The sequence below is a fragment of the Cryptomeria japonica genome, chromosome 6 (assembly GCF_030272615.1).
Source record: "Cryptomeria japonica chromosome 6, Sugi_1.0, whole genome shotgun sequence".
Classification (NCBI taxonomy): Eukaryota; Viridiplantae; Streptophyta; class Pinopsida; order Cupressales; family Cupressaceae; genus Cryptomeria; species Cryptomeria japonica.
The window spans coordinates 71,846,729-71,867,375 of NC_081410.1; the positions used below are offsets into that span (position 1 = coordinate 71,846,729).

Genomic DNA, 20,647 nt, shown 5'->3' on the forward strand with positions numbered 1-20,647 from the left:
TATATATTGTCAGGATGTTTGAGAGTGGTTTCAGACCTCTAGGAGTTATAATGCGAAATCTAGTTTTTGAAGGATTCTTCAATTTTCCAGACTTAGTCAAATTTCAGGATCAGGATGACATTCCAGACAGCCAAATTTCAGGACATTTGAAGATCAGGATGACATTCTAGACTTCATCGCTCACCAATTTGACCTAACTCAGACCTTCAAAGATGATATTCACTCACCAAGCTTCATTGACCTCCTCAAACTCAAACAAGACACAATTAGCAACAAGAGCAAAACTAGGCCTAAGGGAGACTTTCAAAGAAACCCTAACCTGGAGCACCTGCTGACTCCCCCTGGCTCAAGCAAAGCCTGCCATCCTAGTGATCCCCTTGGCGACACTCAAAATGCAAAGGCTAACAGACAAAACCCTAAAAACCTAGAAAGCAAACCTCAGAAAGCAAAAAAAAGTAGGGGTCCCCATTTGCAATGGGGCGATGTGTGAATACGTCACAATAGATAGGTTTAGAAGTAAGATTTGGAGTGTTGAGTTGGTTCAACACCTGCACTTGGATTGAGAAGGAAGCTGGCCTTCTCCGGAGATTCAACCCCCTTGCGCAAGGTCCCACACTTTGGGGTTGTTTCCATGTTTCACAAGTTTGCTGAGTTGATAGCTCAACAAGGGTGCAAGCTTTTGTGATAACAGTTATGTTGTAGGGTCTGTCCGACCATATGAATTCATCGTGGGCACGACTCAAAATGTATCTTACCCATTTATCTTCATCGAATGTTGGAAAATGAACAAACTGCGTGAAACCCTTCTTCTGTAACTGTGCATATTCCGGTTTGGGGTTTCCAACTTCATCCATTATGTGCTCAGTATACAAGGTTAGGATATCCTTACTTCCGGTTTCTTCAATTGTGTAGTGAATGTATGCCCTAACATCATCAACATGCAAAACTCCATATGGCACGGATGAAAAAGCACCATTGGGATTGTCCTCGACAGATTTAAATGGATGTCTTTTGAATTGCGGCCTTGCTCGCTCATAAATTTCTACTACCAAAGGATTATCAACAAAAGAAGACGCCGTTTCAATAAATTGAGGGTTCAAAGGATAAACACGCTTCAATAAATACCTTTTTCTTCTGTCGGATGCACAAGAACTCCTTGTTGGATCACCTCAAACCTTCTGATCGCCTTGAAAACTAGTTCACCTCTCTCTACAGCTTCAACTCTTCGCTCACAATGTGAGAAATGATTCACCTTTTGCCCCTTTTAATTGTAATGCCCCCTTTTGTTCGAGTGATAATTAATTAATTAAATGTTAAATAGTCCTAAGTCCTATGGGATTATTTAAATTTAATTAATCAGCAGCTGGACATACTTTATTTTATAAAGTGACTTTATAATAATGTCAATGACAAATTATAAAGTCACTTTTTAGGGGAAAAGTAAATTAAGAGAAATAAAATAAAGTATTACTTTCAAAAAGAAAAAGTATTATAAAAGGAGGAAAAAGTGCAATGAGGATTCATTCTTGAATTGTCATTTTCAAAGAAACTTTTCCTTGAGAGCTTGAGAGCTTTAGCTTGCAGGTTCAGTAAACCCTAGGACGAAAACCCTAGAGGTTTTGGTTATTTGGACGGAAAACCAGATCAGCCTACTTGGTGAATTCATCTCAGGATTCACAGTTGCATATCATTGATCAGTTTTCATGGAGACTCGATGATCTATCTTGTAGATTTTCAGAGGGTTTGTTATTTTATGTATGGAGGCATTCCGAGTATGTGTTACTTGATGGCATTAGGCATCTTTTGATTGGTAACAGCAACATGCGTTTGTAAACAGCAATACTTTTCTATATTAAAGAATACCATTGGCTTATTTAGATTCTCTGTATTACATTGATTGATTTCCTTGAAAATTTGTATTATTGATCTTGCATGTTCAATCTGCATGTTTGCATGTCACAATATTATATTATGATGAACAAAATATGAGCAAAAATGAAAACCCATATCAGATTTGAAGCAATATCCGAGTTTGAGATATTACAGTGGTATCAGTGCTGGCGATCTTGCCGGCCTGTTGGAGTTTCAGCGTTGCATGTCAATTTGGAAACTACCCAAATCTTGCATGCCAGTTTAGTGAACTTGCATGTTAGTTTTGGCAACTACTCAGATCTTGCATGTCAGTTTGGTGACTGCCCAGATAGTTGCATGCTGATTTTGAGTGTTGCATGTTGCTTCTAATCAGTTGCATGTCAAAAATTATGGTTGCATGTTGCTTCTAATCTGTTGTATGTCAGTTTAAAATCAGTTGTTTTAGCTAGATACAACAAGTTTATAGAAGGACACAACAATGGGTAGAATTTTAGATGGAAGATTGCCACCTACTTTCCTTCCGAAATCAACGTCACATACAACAGGTGTTAAAAAAGTTACAACAATGGATAAAGGCAGAACAAGTCCATCAAGGAAGGATAGAAGGGATAGTATGAGTCCACAATGAAATGATTGACATATGGATGAGCTTATGAATGGTATGAATGACTTCTTTTAAGCATTTCAAAAATATCAATCAGATATGTTATTATTGTTTGAGAAATTGCTTTTGGAGGATGAAGCTAAGAAGATGGATAAGAGGCATAACAATGATGAACACATTGAAGTCACTAAAGGTGAGCATATAGATCATTCCAATGCTGAGAATTCACTTGAAGAAGAGGCACATGAAACTTGTGGCAGCTATGGTAATGCTGCTGAGTGGGAGGAAGCTAATTCTGATTTGGTTATGCATAATAACAGCGCTACATTAATTTTCCAAGAACCGTTACTTGAACATGCATCTACAAATGTGGATGTTGTGACTAATAAGGATGACAAAATAGTAGCCATAGGTACAAATTCAGATTTAAGTAATGTTGAAAGAGACATTGTTCATACATATGAAGGTTTTGTGGATCAAAGACTTCTAGCACAACATGATTTGAATGATCAATCTATGGTTGAGGAAGAATATGTGGAAGAGTGTGTGGAAAAGAACATTATTTCAGATTGGAAAGACCTAACCCATCACAAAGAACTCAAGGAATCCACCTTTGTTTCAGCATCATGCCATCATGACTCTTGGGTGGGGCATAACGCTTCAAAAGAGGAATTTGGTGAAGAAGAGGTCAAGGCGGTAGCTGATTTTGAGAGGCAGGACTTTGAATGCAAATCAGGAAAACGATTCTCTAAGGCAGCCACACCTATGGGGCAACTTTCACACGAAGATGCAAATTTCAGTCCTGAGATAGGTGGTACAACTTTAGGATCAATCGACAATGACGTGCATAAGAAGTAGCTTGTAGATGTAAGCTGCTTGGAAGGTATGACTGCCCTTAGTAAGTTCGATAATCCTTGTTTTGTACACATGATTACATTGGAGGAATACTTGTTAAGATCACATGAGGCATATTGTCTTAGAGAGCTGATTATAGAGACTAAGAGATTGCCTAATCGGAAGATCTTACAATTTGATAATGTTTGGTTTGTTTTGCATACTACACCATGGAGTTGGTTAGTAATGAAAAACAGATCAGTTTTAGCAGCTAGGAATTTATGTTATTGCAGCAGGAGACACCTCATATACCAACGCTCACGGAGGAACAATCTTCCCTCAAAAAAGATACAAGAAGGAGCAATGAAGACACCTTGGAAAGGTTCTGGTTTTTTGAGTTGGGGCAGCAATCTTGTGATGTCACATGTGCACAAATCCAAGAAGGATAGTGGTGACAAAAAGTGTATCACGGCAGACATTCATGAGTGGATAGATAAGTATGAGGTAAAGGTTGAAACCTCAATTTGCTAACAATCTGATTTTTTACCAACGGTTGAAGGGCATGAATCAATTTGTGATGTTGACAATTTCATTGAGGTGTATCATGATTTTATGGGTGATATGTTTAGTGGATCAACCATTCTTGCTTTGTCTTTGGCTATTAATGGAGACAACTACAATACAACTATGGAATTGTCACCTATTTCATATGCTTATGTAGTTGTTTATTGGCTGGGTTGTGACATAATTTTCATGGATTCATGGTTGACACTTGGCTGTCCTACATGGTTGTACATTGCATTTTCAAATTTATCTGGGTCTACATCAGTTTTTGGGTTGGATTGGAGTTTATGGAGACACGTTCACTTGATAGGTAAGGTGTCCTACAGCTGTTACCCCTCATCATAGCATCCTTCTTTTCCCTTTAATGATTGAGACTCCCTTGAGTTCATCCCAACAATCAATCAATGTAGAGGTTGAAGGGGAAGCTGCAATAGGGTGCCCCAAAGTGATCGTCTACCTCAGGCCCAAGACCAGATATCCTATCCCTCTAGGCCTTAGGTGGCCTTTCGCCATCTCATATGAGGTGGTGCGCCTAGTGAGGAGTCTATGGCTGTTCCCCCTTCTTGCATTCCCTTTCCTTACGCTACCATGATTAATTGTTGTAATTTGAAAATTATACTACTACTTACGTCTAAGGATATACAATCCCTCTTGGCCTCATGTGGCCTTCAGCCATCTCATATGAGATGGTGTTCCTAGTGAGGTGTCCTACAGCTGTTACCCCTCATCATAGCATCCTTCTTCTCCCTTTAATGATTGAGACTCCCTTGAGTTCATCCCAACAATCGATCAATGTAGAGGTTGAAGGGGAAGCTGCAATAGGGTGCCCCAAAGCGATCGTCTACCCCAGGCCCAAGACCAGATATCCTATCCCTCTTGGCCTCATGTGGCCTTTCGCCATCTCATATGAGGTGGTGCGCCTAGTGAGGAGTCTATGGCTGTTCCCTCTTCTTGCATTCCCTTTCCTTATGCTACCATGATTAATTGTTGTAATTTGAAAATCATACTACTACTTATGTCTAAGGATTCGTGCATCTATTGCTACATACAATCAATCAATATATATATACATACATATATATATATATATATATATATATATATATATATATATGTATATGTATTTATGTATTTATGTATATATTTATATAAATATATATATATATACATATACATATGTACATATATGTATATATACACACGCGCGCGTGCACACACACAGAGATATACTGTCTGTAACTTAATAATAATCCTGACCTGATCTGATTTCTGATGTGAGGTCATTGGATGCTTTCGATTTCTTCCCTTGATGTATTCTCCCATCACGTCTTCTCCATTTAATATGTTAATGTCTTTTATGAGATGCGATGTCTCTTGGTGTGTTGCTTCTTAGGCAATGGACATGCCTCTTCAATCACTATCCTTTTGTTGACCTAATCAGATCCTTAAGTTACCCTTTGTTATCAACTTAATTGTATTTTAAATAATACTCAAACTGCTGGGGTCAAACTATCAGATCGCTGCTCTTAGCTTAATTACTGTTGTTAATCTATAATCGATGCGTCCTTCATGCTGTTGTTAATTTCTTGCTTTTTCCACATCCCTAACTCTCTTGTTCAACCAAAAATATACCAGAAATCTCATGATGATAGGTATATGTTTACAGTAATCATAGGTATTCATGGAGCAGACATATTGGAAACACACCAAGTATGGACCAAACACGGAGCATACACATAAAAAACAAATCATACATTTGGATATATGCAAACACGGAGAATACACACATACACGTATTGTTAGATTCCTTCTCATTAACTAGAATGCTTCCATTGATTTATTTTTACCTTGCAGGCGGGTAAAGATCAATGCTCTGATACCATTTGTAATGTCCCCTTTCATAAATGCCCTAGTTTTCTCCCTAAAATCACAATTCCATGTAAAGCAAGAAATAAAATAGAGTTAGGGATATTGTTTACCAATTTAAATCGTTGAACAAGAGAGATTCTGGTCGAGGCCCTACTAGGTTTAGGAACATTATTTTAGTCATATGATATATCTAATTCATTAATGGAGTTCAACCATTGTGGGTTAGGATAAGGAGACATGATAGGGTGCCCAAAATGATCCTCTACCCTAGGCCCAAGAGCAGATATATCATCCCTCTTGGCCACATAAGGCCTTCCGCCATCTCATATGAGGTGGTGTGCCTAGTGAGGTGTCCTACACCTGTTCCCCCTCGTCATACCATCCTTCTCCCTCTTATGATTGAGACTCCCTTGGGTTCATCCCAACAATCGATCAGTGTAGAGGTTGAGGGGGAGATGCAATAAGGTGCCTGAAAGTGATCCTCTACCTCAGGCCCAAGAGAAGATATCGTAGCCCTCTTGGCCTCATGTGGCCTTTCGCCATCTCATATGAGGTGGTGTGCCTAGTGAGGACTCTATAGCCGTCCCCCCTCCTTGCATTCCCATCCTCACCCTGCCATGATTGATTGTTGCAATTTGGAAATCATATTACTATTTATGTCTAATATATATACATTTATATTAAACAATTATCCATGCATACCACAAAGAACAATGATGTTACTGTCTGTAACTTAAAAATAATCCTGATCTGATCTGATCGCTGATGTGAGGTCACTGGATTCTTTCAATCTCCTCCCTTGATGCCTTGTCCCATCATATCTTCTCCATTTAATATGTTAATGTCTTTTATTAGAGGAGACGTCTCTTGGTGTGTTGCTTCTTTGGCAAATGACATGCCTCTTCAATCACTGTCCTTTTGTTGACTTAATCACATGGTTAAGTTATCCTTTGTTTATCAACTTAATTGTTTTTTAAAATAGTACTCAACTGCTGGGGCCAAACTATCAGATCGCTGCTCCTATCTTAATTACTGTTGTTAACCTATAATCGATGCATCCTTCATGCTGTTGTTAACTTCTTACTTTTTCCACATCCCTGTTTGCCTTAGTTTGATTGAGGAAGTCGAAAATTGTGAATTCTTACAGAGTAAGACAATCTTCTTAATTTGTCTAATTAGGATAGTGATGATGAATGTGTTATAGCTGGAGTCATGACAGAGAGGTTGGTTCTGGTTAAATTACCAGCTAGATTTAACCATCTCTTTTCCATATAAAACATAAGGTATAAATAAGAATTCTTTTGAGGTCATTATTATCATGCATCTCATCAAATTTAGAGCAGAACTAAGGAGTTATAAAGATTATGAGCAGATTATTTCAGACTTTATGAGCAGAAGATTTCAGATCTTATGAGCAGTTTGTTGCAGATCTTATGAGCGGATTCTAAAGTCTTTTATTGCAGACCTATAAGCAGAAAGTGTTAAAGTTTATGAGCAGAGCAGATTTCAAGAAGCTGTTTGAGCATATTTGTGATATCAGATCTGATTCAAGAAGAAGATCAAACACTTATTCCTCTATTCTTTTGGAGGTTGGTGTCTCGTCTTGAAAGAGATTGGTGTCTCTTGCTGAGTTTGTGCACAGTTGTGGGGATTGGTGTCTGTAGTGGGTTTGTGCCTATGAATCATCTAAAGGGGATTGGTGTCTCATGTGGGTTGGTGTGTATAAAAATTGTAAGAAGTTTCTAATAGAAGCAATATTTTACCGTGGTTTTCTCCTGAAAGGGTTTCCACCTAAATTAGTGCTAGATCTTGCATTTCTGGTTAAACAAGTCTTGATTAAGTTTTGAAGAATTGCTATTGTGGCTAATCAAGTTTTGAAAAGTACAAGTTTGTCAATATACTAATTCACCTCCCCACTCAGTCTATTCATGTTGTCTTTGCAGGGCTCCCAAGGTAAACATGAAGAAGTAGGAGAAAAAGTTTTAAGACCCTATCAAGACCCAAAATATCATATACCCCATCTTTATTTCCTATTTTCTTCTATCTTCTCTCCTCTCATTCTTCTCAGTCTCACTTCTCTCTTAATTCTTCTTTGGGTAGCATGTTGTAGCATTTTTTCACTTATTTTAGTAAATTAGGTAGCATATGACTATCTTATTATTTCCTATATATAGGAGTTTTGGGTATTCAAGGAAGGATGCCTGGAATTTGAGTAATATTGTATTGTTGAAATGACAATGTAATAGGAGGTCGCCTCCTCAAAGTGGTCAATATCAATTAAAGTCTCTATTGAAATTCTGGTCTTCAATTTCCATTGATCAAGAAGGTTCCTTACAAGTGTTATCAAAGCATCATCCATGGCAAGTAAAATTTGAGTTTTCTGCCCTCTTTTTTAATTCTAGCTGGCATGCATAGTTTGATTGGGAGCCTTCCAACCACAATACCTTCATTTGTTTTCAAATGACAATTAGCATGCTATTGTTGGGTTCAAGGAGGCAACACTAGATCTAGATGACAATATATGTGTAGTCCAAAAGAGCTCAAGAAGTTACTCGTTCAGGAATCCAAACAAGCATTCAATGATTTGGATATTGATCTTAATTGGAAGGTTGAAAACCTAGAGGTTGATATGGACATAAAAATTGTCATTGACTCCCTACAAACTGATATTATTACTCCTGCACTATATCCACATAGGTATCAAATGTTCTCAATCATCTCTTGCAGATGTCCATCAGTATTATAAGACAAAGTTGTAGATTTTTTGCACTTGATCACAAAGTCTTAAAGCTCAGACTTTTGATGTTGAAAATTAGCTTAATCAGCTTGATTGCAATATTTCTTTCTACCAAATCCCACAAGAAAAAGAAGATTCCTCATGCCTCTATACGTCTGGACACAGAGAGCAGCCCTTTGGTAAATATCTAGTTGGAATGGATTCACACAGGAGATCGCAATTGACAGTTATATAACATTTGGGACAATGACTACAACTATTTATTTTAGTACCTTGTATAGGATCCATCAAGAGCTACAACTTGGAATATCCAAGATTGTGTACGTGAATTGATGACCTTGATGAAGACAAAGTGCTCTTATTGTACCTCGAATGGTTGAATGAGGACATCAGGCATGATATAAAGATGCTCACCCCCTGCCTATTGTCTTCTATGCCCATCTCTGAAACTCTGTGGAAGGGAAGCGATATAAGTTGTATCAAGTCTCTCTTACAGCTACAATTCTGTGTCAATATCACTTTAAGATCACCAGCACCCTAGAGATTAGTAGCCCAATATCATACCATTGTTGGACTACTAATCTAGACCTTTAATTCTCCTTTTCAATTGGCCTGACTAATTTTATATAATTCTTGTATGTCATTTTCAATATTCTTGCCAACCTCATTAGTTCTCATTTAATGTTAATAACACGTGGCAAAATTTACAATAGACGATGGTTAAAAGAAGAAACACCTAATCATGGTTCCATTGATCCTTTTCAGACTGCAAGGTATCAGACTATCAGTAATGCGTACTTACCAGATTGTTTCTCTCACAGATCCCTGTGCCAAAGACAGATCCAAAAAAATCCATATCTGATGTCTTCTTGGTACAAATCAATGTGAAGACCAAATTGAAACCACACGTTTATGAGCCCAATGGCTATTCTAAAGGACAAGCAATTGCACACTTCATTTATGTTGAAAAGCATGAACCAGCCATGAGTCAAACCCAGGAGCTCTCATCAGCATGCTGGGTGCTCTACTGCCAAGTTTATGACCCCTTATTAGTTTTATATCTTGGACTATGGATTGACCTTCCAATACTTCCCTGAAACCAATCATTGACTCAAAGCTAACTAGCTCGGTTCTTATACAGTGTTTGAAAAATATGGACAGTTAAGACCCAAAGTTTGGACGTCCCATCATGATGCTTGGCTGCTCTACCACTTAGCTACAAAGAAATATCGAGGTTCTCTTTTTCCTGGAGTAGATTTATCATTGACCTTGCAACAGTTCAGGTGTTGTTTTGCACTGAGAAAATTGTACTTGTGTTGATGAGAGCACAATTCAGTATCTGAAAATACTGTCTGAATTTTGAACTAGTTTTAACAATGGAAGCACCTGTTTTGGGTGAAAACCAGCCTACAGGTGTTTTGAATGCTATCATTATTAACTCTAGTTTTCTAATAGCATATTTGCACTGAATATACTGCAGGTTGAAGCAGGACTATATCAAATAGCGAATATTAACATTTTGTACATAAAATACAATGATGATAGATGATCATGTATCTTTTTGTTGAAGTCTTGTGCATTAATTAATGATACATATGCCTCTTGATTTGAACAATATTTATTTTGCACAGCAATACAGATAAATGAGAACAGTTTTTTTACGTATATATCAGTGAATAATACAAATAGATGATTGCTTACTGTAGGCCATTTATTGATTGTATAGATTATGAGGGTTGTCTCTTGAGTTTCAATAGAATAATCCAACAGATAGATCTTTTAGAATATCTCTTTTTGTTGAAGTCTATTGCATTGATGAATGACAATTATATACATGTGCCTACTGATTGCATGAATTAAGACTGAACTGTGATAACTGAAAAGACCTAGGGCATGATATTTAATCAAAGAATTGTATTATACAGTGATACAGATAAATGAAGAGACAATATTTATACATATATTAATATATCATTGAATAAAGAAATAGATGATTACTTACTGTAGGGCATCTACTGTATAGATGATGCGGCCTCTCTCTCAGTAGAACAATCTAACAGATAACATCCTGTACAATAATCAATCATAGAAAATGGTTCCTTGATGCATCCAAGTCAGAGGCATATGTAGTGTCTATGTGCAATCTGATTGATGGATGTGAACTCCTTGTGTTGTATATTTATCTATATTTAAAAACCAAATGAACTGTACGAGTCTCCAAGAGATTGACTGGGATACACCTTTGATATTTCCCACTTATTTGACATTTTCCAGATGTATTATAATCGTAAGTTTAATTAGATTCAGTCCTTAACCATTGAAAATTTGGTACCCCTTTATATGAATTGACATTGGTCTGATTTAAATATCATAGATGCCTTTAAATGGAAATTACCTATTCAGAAAATAGGTAAATATGTTTGATTGTTTATTAGCAATTTTGCCAATGCATTTCCTCTGTGTAATTCTATACATCAATTGCATTTTATTCTTACGAGCTGGTCTTTGGCAAAATTTCTGCAGTGGGCAGAGGTGTTGTCTGCAGATGCATTCTCAGCATTTGAAGAGGCTGGACTGGATAATGAAAAGGTACCGAGTTTAATGACATTATCATAATTATTTGAGGATAGTCTGGATGATGACCCTTGTACACAATGTTTTTATTGAGGAACAACTTGTGTATGTGTTTGTTTGTGACCATAAGCTTCTTATTGAACCATTGCAAGGAAATGGAGTAGCCTGAATAAAATGTTTCTTTCTACAACTTAGAGTGTTATAAATTATAAACCACATACACCCAATTTCTAAGAGATTGAGCATGTGCAATTCTTATTGCCATCTGTGGTATTTAATCGTGCTCTTCCCTCTTGTTATTCAAAACACAAATTTTGGTTTAATTGACCTCTGCTCTTATATTAGTCATATCATGTTCTTGTGATGGAATGAGGGTTGAACAAATCAACTGTTAACAACTCAACTTTTTAAAGTGCACAGAAAAACATACATAAGGGGAAACCATAAATGCCGAATTGAATTCACAACTTAAGTTATATCTCAGATGTTCATGCCAGAACAATTTTTTCAACAAAAGTAACTCTGAAAAAAATAAAACCAGCTTTTGATGTTTTTTGTCGTTTACTTGGGAAATTGCCTTCTTTACCTTTCTGCTGCCTCTTAATGCAATCCAGTTTTCTTGTTGGATTCTCTGTTGTCTTGGTTCTCACTAGCCTCCTTTTCACTCTTACTGCAAATATATTCAACTCTCTTAATTTGTCTGTGGAATAAGCCTGAATGATGGGAAGAATCTTCCTTTGGTACAAGATTGAAGGCATGTGCTGAATTTATTGTGATCCAAATGCAATCAATTGAACTAGGCTACATGTGATTTGCATTCTGGTACATTGTACCCATTCAACAAGTTCTGGAAGTTCCATATGCAAACTGAAATCCTTACAGAGAAGAGTCAATTGTAACTTTTGATCTCATGTGTAAATCTAGCATAGAATGTAGAAGGGTTAGCCATCCTTTCTGCCCTATTGCTTAAATCGAGGTTAAGTTGAAAATGGTTAGCCATTGCTCCTCTTAAGTGTAGACTGAATTTTGGATGGATTAAGAATTGGTCATGCTTTCTATTCCCTTGATAAAGTTGGAAGCTTGTGTGGAAATTGGTTTTCTAACTTTAAAGTTTCATTACTTGGTCCATGTTGAAAGAAAAACCCACATATCATATTATCATATTGGGGCTTTTGAAACATACCTTTCAAGGGGAATACTTTACAATTTTACTATGACGAGTGGACAAAGATGAGTGGATGAAGCAACCTCTACAGGGATACTAAAATCATGAAATTGCTATGTTTCACTGATACTGCATGTAGTTTGGAGGCCAGCAAAAAACCTTAAATTGTCATTTCTAGGAACGTGCTTTGCAATAGAATCATTTGGCATTGCTTAGTGTTTTTTTTGATAATTAGGAAGAGGGATGGTTATCTCTTCTTCTCCTGCATGAAATTTGGAGCTACATGTGATCTGTGATTTGTAAGAATTGCTTATAGAAACTACTGAATCACCAATTGAAACAGCTGTCCTACTTGCTCAATAGAAATGACAGTCTTGGATAGAATGTTAATTCTGAAAGTTAAATGCAGAAATGAAGAAGATTTCAATAGAAAACTTAGAAATTTATCTTGGAAAACCCCAAGAAGGGGAAAGCCCAGCTGGTAGTGGTGATTATGTCTACCAAATATTATTAATTAAGGTTCATCCCAAGTCTTGAGAGACCTTCTGTTATGACCTCAAATGAGTTGCACTGAAGGTGTGTTGAGCACCCCCATTTGTGGACGGAATGCTAGTCTTCTTCAGTGTGGTATCCATTATACTCCATAATGTAGATCAAATTTTGCTAAAACCTCATATCTTATATTAAATGATGGATGTAGGAAGCCAAAAGTGCACCTGTAAATGAGTGCAAAGCATTTCAGCTACTTCTGTTTCACTAATTGTTTTCTTGCATGGAGCTAGTATGTACATTTTGTTCAATCTATCCACAATTACAAAAAGATAGTTATGCCTATATTTACTCATAGGTAAACCTTCTACAAAATTTATATAAAATTCTTTTCCATCTTTTTGGTATAGGGAGAGGCCAAGAAAATAATTCTTTTCTTGTTTTAGATTTATTAGTACAGAAAATTTTATAACTTAAAATAAATCTTGCCACTTCTTGCTGCATTTTGGGCCCATTGTAATGTCCCCTTACTAAATCAATTCCAATTCTGCCCTGAATTCACTAGCACCAAAGGAACCAGCAAATTGCAGTGTTAGGAGTACATTTCTCTACTTAAAAAATATTGAAATGGATTACTTTCTGATTATGAAATCCGCAACCAGTTAATTGTATTTATGAAACAAATTTATGATTAGAACTAGAAATTACATATTCAGCCAGTCAATTATAAGTGTGAGTCTCACACATGGAAGAACGGGCAAGGGTTGACATGGTAGGGTGCCCTGCATTAGCTGTTCTTCCTCCATGCATTCCTTCCAATTTTAATGGCTGATGTCTATTTGTTTTAACCATAGCCCCTCACGCAGGTGTTGGGGAAGGTCTTACATTAGGGTGCCCTTATCTGTTCTCCCTCTCAAAGTGCAGTGATTGTGCCCTTTTCACGGCTCTCTCCACTTTCACTGCAACAGGGTGCTCTTAGCGGTTCTACCTTAAATGCAGACTTCTTCCCCCAACTCTTTGTGACAGACTAGGCTAAAGTATATTTATGTTTTAATGGTTTATTAATATACAATAAAAATACGCCATAAATTAATATATAAAACTAACATAATTCTGCATTACCAGAGAATGGAAATAGTAATAAGATAAACTTAAATCTGTTTATTAATTTTAGCCTTAATACTCTAAATCTGTCCCCTGTTCTAAGGGTTTGATCTGCTGCAGACTATTATCTTCTCTTCTTCTAATTGATGCCTCTCCCTTCCTTGGACGCTGGACCTGATTCTTATACCCTTTATGTGGTATTGGATAGTCGTGACCCCAGCACATGGTTGTGATGGTTTATAGGGAGATGTCTCTTCATGCCAACTCTTTGGAACTGTTATCACAAAAGCTCACACCCTTGCTGACCTATCAACTCAGCAAAACAACCTCGAAGTGTGGGACCTTGCGCAAGGGGGTTGAATCTCCGGAGAAGGCCGACTTCCTTCTCAATCCAGGTGCAGATGATGAACCAACTCAACACTTCAAAACTAACTCCTAGGCCTATCCTAACGGATTGCAGAGGTAAAGGGAAGAGAGAAATGCTTAAAACAAAAGGAGGTGATGCACCAAGAAGAGATTGTTTCTCTCCCTACCCGAAATGACACAAAGAATCGACTGAAACACCCAGGAGATGCACAACTTCAGTTGTATGAGTAACCCCAATGCATATATGGAGGTTAGAATTCACTGAATGTCAAGAGGGGAGAAGGTTTTCCACAAGTCACACTCAGAAATAAATTCTAACACAACATATATGAGAGAAGAACCATAAAACATACACCTATGTTGAAGGTAAGAAACATACGCAACATACATAGGTTGAAAGAAGGCAAAAATGGTGATTTCAATTAATTATTAGGCCAACGGTCAACTTACAGTTGCAAAATACAGAATAATACAAGAAAAGTGGGAGAGCATAGAATAGCTCAAGCCAGTAGGGAGAGAACCCTTTACAATGAGGCTTAACAACCTTATATAGAAAATGGTTACAAGAGTGATCATGACCCCTGTATGTCAGTCTGGGAGTGCAGGGAAGTGCATGCACTTGACTTGTACATGCAAGCAACCTAGCCATACCCACAAAAGGCGATTCTGAGAAGGGTGGATTGACTGACCTTCCAAAGTCAGAGTATGTAGTCATGACACAAGGCACCACAACAAGCATGGCCCCTTACCTTCCTTGATGGAAATCCTGCCAAAAACATTAAATGCACCCCTGTGGCTCCACAAAAGAAGGTGCACAAGTCACAAAAACTATCGGAGCATTTAAAGCCTTGAGTGTCGATCACGCCATCTGGAAATGTCACCAGTCGAAAGAAGTTTGGGGACTTTGGAACCTCGGGGTTTTGGATTTCCGGGGAAGAGGAAGGAGCGTAATAGGGAACTTCGGAACCCTGAGGTTCCGGAGAATTGAAAAAAGGGGCTAAGGAAGGAACTTCAGAACCTCAGGGTTTCGAAGTTCTGGGGGAACTAGAGAGAAAAGGCAAGGAGGGAAGGAACTTCAGAACCTCGGGGTTTCGGAGTTTCGGAGAGAAGAAAGGGAAGCAAAGGAAGAGAACTTCGGAACCCCGGAACCTTAGGGTTTCGGAGTTTCGGAGAAAGGGAAGGAAGAAAGGCTAGGAGGGAACTTCGGGGTTCCGAAGTTTTGAAGAAGGCAAGGGAAAGGAACTTCGGAACCTCGGGGTTCCGGAGTTCTGAAACTTAGAAGGAAAGAAAAGGAAAATGCAAAACTGCACAAAGGAACTTTGGAACCTTGGGGTTCCGAAGTTCCGGGGAAGTGAAGAAGAAAAGAAAGGAACTTTGGAATCTCGGGGTTCTGGAGTTTCGGAAAGAAGAAGAGAAAGGGAAAGAAGGAGAGGAACTTCGGAAACTCGGGGTTCCGAAGTTCCGGAGAAGGAAAAGCGAGATAAGGCAAAGAGAAGGAACTTCGAAACCTTGGGGTTCCGAAGAAGGAGAACAGGAGAAGGCAAAGGGAAAGAACCTCGGAACCTTAGGGTTCTGAAGTTCCAGGGAAGGAAGAAAAGGCCAAGGGAGGAACTTCCTCCGGACAAGGCAACACTTCACACTTCATGATTCTTCTGCTTTCTTTTTGATCAACTAGGGCAGCGCTGGTCCATAGATCGTATCTCTGATCGGTTCTTACTGATGGACCAAGGGTGTCACAAAATGACAACAGGAACCATTCTTTGGTTAATTATTATTTGTTATTATTTGGATAAGGTCACTACCATGAAGATAATATTGGTGATAAAATAAACAAACACTGACTTATGTATAGTGAATTTCCTTTTACAAAATTTTGTGTCGGCATGCAACCATAGTGCTAGGGTTTGGGATGTGAAGTTTGTTGTCCCTGCTGCCTTGGTTGTTAGATCTGCTATTCGTGATTGGGGGCATGACACCCATACACATACCTTTGCAAGACATTGATCTTTTGACTCCAAAATGACCAATGACTCTGGAGGTGTGTGTTTCCCTTGAGAAGTAATCTTTGTGCTCTTGTCACACACAATTCTCCCAATTAGTTGAGGAGACCAACATTGAGGTGGAAGCACTATTCACTTTTAGCAACTTCTTGTGTATGTAATTCTCTGGACTTCTCCCCACATTTTGTGAAAGGCTCAAGTTGAGTCACCATAGCCACATTTATCTTCCGGTTCCCTTCTTATATATGATCACCAAATGAATTTGTTGCAAAAATTCTATCCATTTATAGTGTCTTGACTATTGCAATTTACTTTCAAATTGCAAATGTTGTAGAGGTCGGAAGATACGAGGCACAAAAGTTTTTTTAACCAAAAAAATAATGCTTCCATTTTTCAATCGTTTGAACTAGTGTGTATAATTCCTTATCACAACCAAGATATCCTCTAACAGTTGAAGTAAAATCCTTTGGATGATTCATAATAATAAAAATGCTTACCATCATTGTAATAATTTGGCACCCATAACATATTCACTTGCATCTGTTTCTACCTCAAGAGGTTGCTGCAAATTTGGAAAAGGAAACACAATAGCATGATTAGTTTTATATTTAAACGATTGAATATCTTCATAATATTCCCAACCCAATGAAAACTACCTCCGTTGGCTGCAACTATATATATAGATGTGACTATAGATGAGAAAACTAGAATATATATCCCCTTATAATGAATAACGCCTAGTAACTTATAATTTGTACAACACAAAACATAATAGTGGATGAGAAAATTTTCTCTTCAAAATTGTAGGAAAAGCTCCTTGATTTAATCTACTCCTAAATGTAAAACAATAAACAAGTCCGCTACTATAAATATTGTATAATTTGTTTTTTGGGGTTTTGCATAAAGATGAAATAACTAAACCAAATTTGACCTATTTGCTTTTGATCTCAACGGTTAGAGCAAAAGACTTGCAAATCTCCTATCTCACCAATGAATTTTTTGTATTTCATAGCCAAAGATAAACGGTAATTGAAAAATAATTGAATGATCTTCAATAATCGGATAAATTAATCATGAATATACAACTATATATAAAGGAATTACAAGACGGTGTTCTAAAAAGAACAAACCGTTAATCTAAAGCTTCAACATGAAGCTAAAACACTTAAAATACTAAATAAAGCTAAAAAGATAAACACTAAAAAGCAAATTATGTGTTCTTATAAAAGAAGCAATAGTTGCACTTAAATGACTAAATGAACTAAAAAGCTAAATAAGTCAACAACTAAGATGATGAACTAAAAAACTAAATGACTAACTAAATGACCATTAATAGAACCACTAAAAAGGCAACTGACTAAAATAATTAATTATTCTAATACCCTCCCTTAATGGTCATTGTATCAACTAAATACCTGACAGAAGACACTATAGGTCTTTTGATCACAAACGCAAGAACACTGCTAGTACGGAGACCCTCGCAGGATCTACAAAGTGGTTATGACCAAGAATGGCTGATTCCAGATGATTGATGTAACCCTCACATGCGAATTAGAGTAACCATCACACGCGAATTACTGAGCCTGAAACCATGATTTTGAGGAAAAATGGGCAAACCCTCCAAAGAGCAACAAACACGATTTCGATAAAACGGCAAAATTTTTTGCAGAAGAGTACTGAGCACTGTTTGCTCCAGCAACTCCAAAACAAACTACAAGATACCATGGGTGCAGATGTTCGCCCCAACAACTCCAGGTGCGACCCAAAAATGACTGCAACAAAGCACGTTTTTTGAGAAAAAAATTGTCAAACCCTGAAAACTAGATTTCACAAATCATCGTTTTTCGGAAAAAAATAGTAAAAACCCAAAGATAGGAAGACCCATGATAAATCCAGATAACCAAAATCTCACATGAACTTCACGAATTACAGATGATTTTTGAGGACAAAATAGAAAAAAACTGTCAAACCCTGAAAACTAGATTTCACAAATCATCGTTTTTCGGAAAAAAATAGTAAAAACCCAAAGATAGGAACACCCATGATAAATCCAGATAACCAAAATCTCACATGAACTTCATGAATTACAGATGATTTTTGAGGACAAAATAGAAAAAAACCAGCAGACAATTTTTTTAGAAAAAATCGTGAAAACCCACCGATGAACCCTGAAACAAGAATCCTCCAAAAGTGAATTCACGATTTTTGAGCAAAAAAACGAAAAACCAAGAAATTTGAGGTTACAAATCATTGTTTTTGAGGAAAAAATTGCAAAACCCAGATAACCAAATTCCCATGCAAACATCACGGATTACAAATGATAATTTTTAAAGAAAAATAATAAACCTTGTGAACAATTTTTGAGGGAAAAATTGTGGAAACCTAACAAACAATTTTTGAGGAAACTCGTGAAAACCCTACAAACAAGTTTTGAGGAAAAAATCAAGCAAAACCCTCTCATGATTTTTTGTGGAAAAAATAAAAAACCGACAATTTTTCAGGAAAAAATCGTGAAAACCATGGGACTTGTAGGACAAGAGGCCTTGCCCAAATCAGTCGAATCAAGGCAATGATTTTCAAATATTGTCAACATGCGCTATTTCCAGGTGTTATAGTTGCGGCCGTTGAACTTCTAACTGTGTTCCAACATGATGTTGGCCAAAGATGCCATCACGGAAATTGAGGTTGAACAAGGTCAACCTAGTGGAGGCAGGAGATAGAAGAATCTGATTAAAAATCATAATAGAAATAGCTGCACAAAGAATCTGAAACCTTAGAACGGAATGCACAAATTCCAATGCACAAGTTGCTGAAAAAACTTAGATTTTTCCTGCAAACCCTAGATGGCAGAAAAATAAGCAGCCAAAAAGGAGGCACGAAACCCAAGGCATGAAATTCTGCAAAAACCCAGAAAAGAAATTTCTGCAAATCTGAAAGCTATATATATATTTTTTTTTAAAAATAAGAAAAAAAATCTGCAAAAATAATATTCATTTTTTTTTATAAAAAAAATCAGTAATAAAAAAAGGACAATTTTTTTGTTTAAAAAAACGTAAAGAAAAGGGGAAAAAAACCTATCAGCTGCGCAGGTCTGGAAAAAACCAGACGATAGAAACCCTAGCGGTCACGGAAAAATAGAACCCAGGGTATGGAAATCCCGCGCGCAAAAAAATGCGATTTTTGGAAAAAAAAAAATCACTGCCACCCAAAAAAGAGTCATCAAAGTCATGAAAATCCTGCTGGCCGCAGGGAATGTGGCAGATAAAAAAAACGCCGAGGGAAAAGATAAAAATTGCGCCAAAGAAATCGCAGAAACCTCGACGCAATTTGCAAGAGCAAACAAAAATCACGAGACATGAAAAGACTTTCTCTTGCAAAGAAAAAATTGGTCAAAGAGAAGCTGCACCGCCCACAAACTCTTTGCCCAATAAACCTTCGAACCAGACCATGAAAATGCAGGTTGAAAAAACCACAACATTTGCAATTTTTCAGACACGAAAATCTCACCGGAAAACACAGAAAAGGCCGTGAAGTCTACAAAAACCCTAGCATGAAAAGAACCTTCGACAAAACCTGCACGAAAATTGGCACACGACTTTCCAAAACACCCAAGAAAAACAAACAATATTTGTTCTTTAAAAAAATTCCTTTCGAAAATTTTAGAAAAAATAATTCCGAATTTTTTTTTGAATCAGAAGCCCACGAACTGAAAATAGCAATTAGATTTTTTTTTTAATAAAAAAACCTTAAAAAAAATCTGGAAATTATTTCCAAGTAGCCTCCACAAACTTTTATTAAAAAATTCGCCAAACTCTAAAAAATCCTATCAACCTAGTCTGATACCATGAAAAATAATCGAATGATCTTCAATAATCCGATAAATTAATTATGAATATACAACCGTATATAAAGGAATTACAAGGCAGTGTTCTAAAAAGAACAAACCGTTGAAATCTAAAGCTTCAACATGAAGCTAAAATGCTTAAAACGCTAAATAAAGCTAAAAAGATAAACACTAAAAAGCAAATAATGTGGTCTTATAAAAGAAGCAATAGTTGCACTTAAACGACTAAATGAACTAAAAAGCTAAATAAGTTGACATCTAAGATGACGAACTAAAAAGCTAAATGACTAACTAAATAACCATTAATAGAACCACTGAAAAGGCAACTGACTAAAAGAATTAATTATTCTAATAGTAATACTATCCAAAGATTAAAACATAGATATTTGGATTTGTATTAACAATTAATTTGATCCTAAAGAGGCATATAACACTTGAAAACGACGACTTAGAAAATAGATGAAGGCATTTAATTATTACAAAATATTCAAAGCTATTTTGTGAATTGAACATTGTTTTCACACAAAGTTGACATCATAGAAACGAGACTCGGACTCAAGGCAAACTCGGCAAGGGTGACTTGACTCATGAATCAAGTCTCGGCAAAAAAACTCAGCCAGGACTC

General features: G+C 36.9%; 1 protein-coding gene across 1 annotated transcript in view; it reads left to right on the top strand.

Moving 5' to 3' along the window:
- The window catches only part of LOC131064199 (probable cytosolic oligopeptidase A), a 166,964-nt gene that overhangs the window by 125,789 nt on the left and 20,528 nt on the right, over positions 1-20,647 (top strand). Inside the window, exon 15 of the mRNA XM_057998254.2 lies at positions 11,004-11,069. Within this exon, the coding sequence (XP_057854237.2) occupies positions 11,004-11,069 (66 nt within the window). The remainder of the gene's footprint in view (positions 1-11,003; positions 11,070-20,647) is intronic.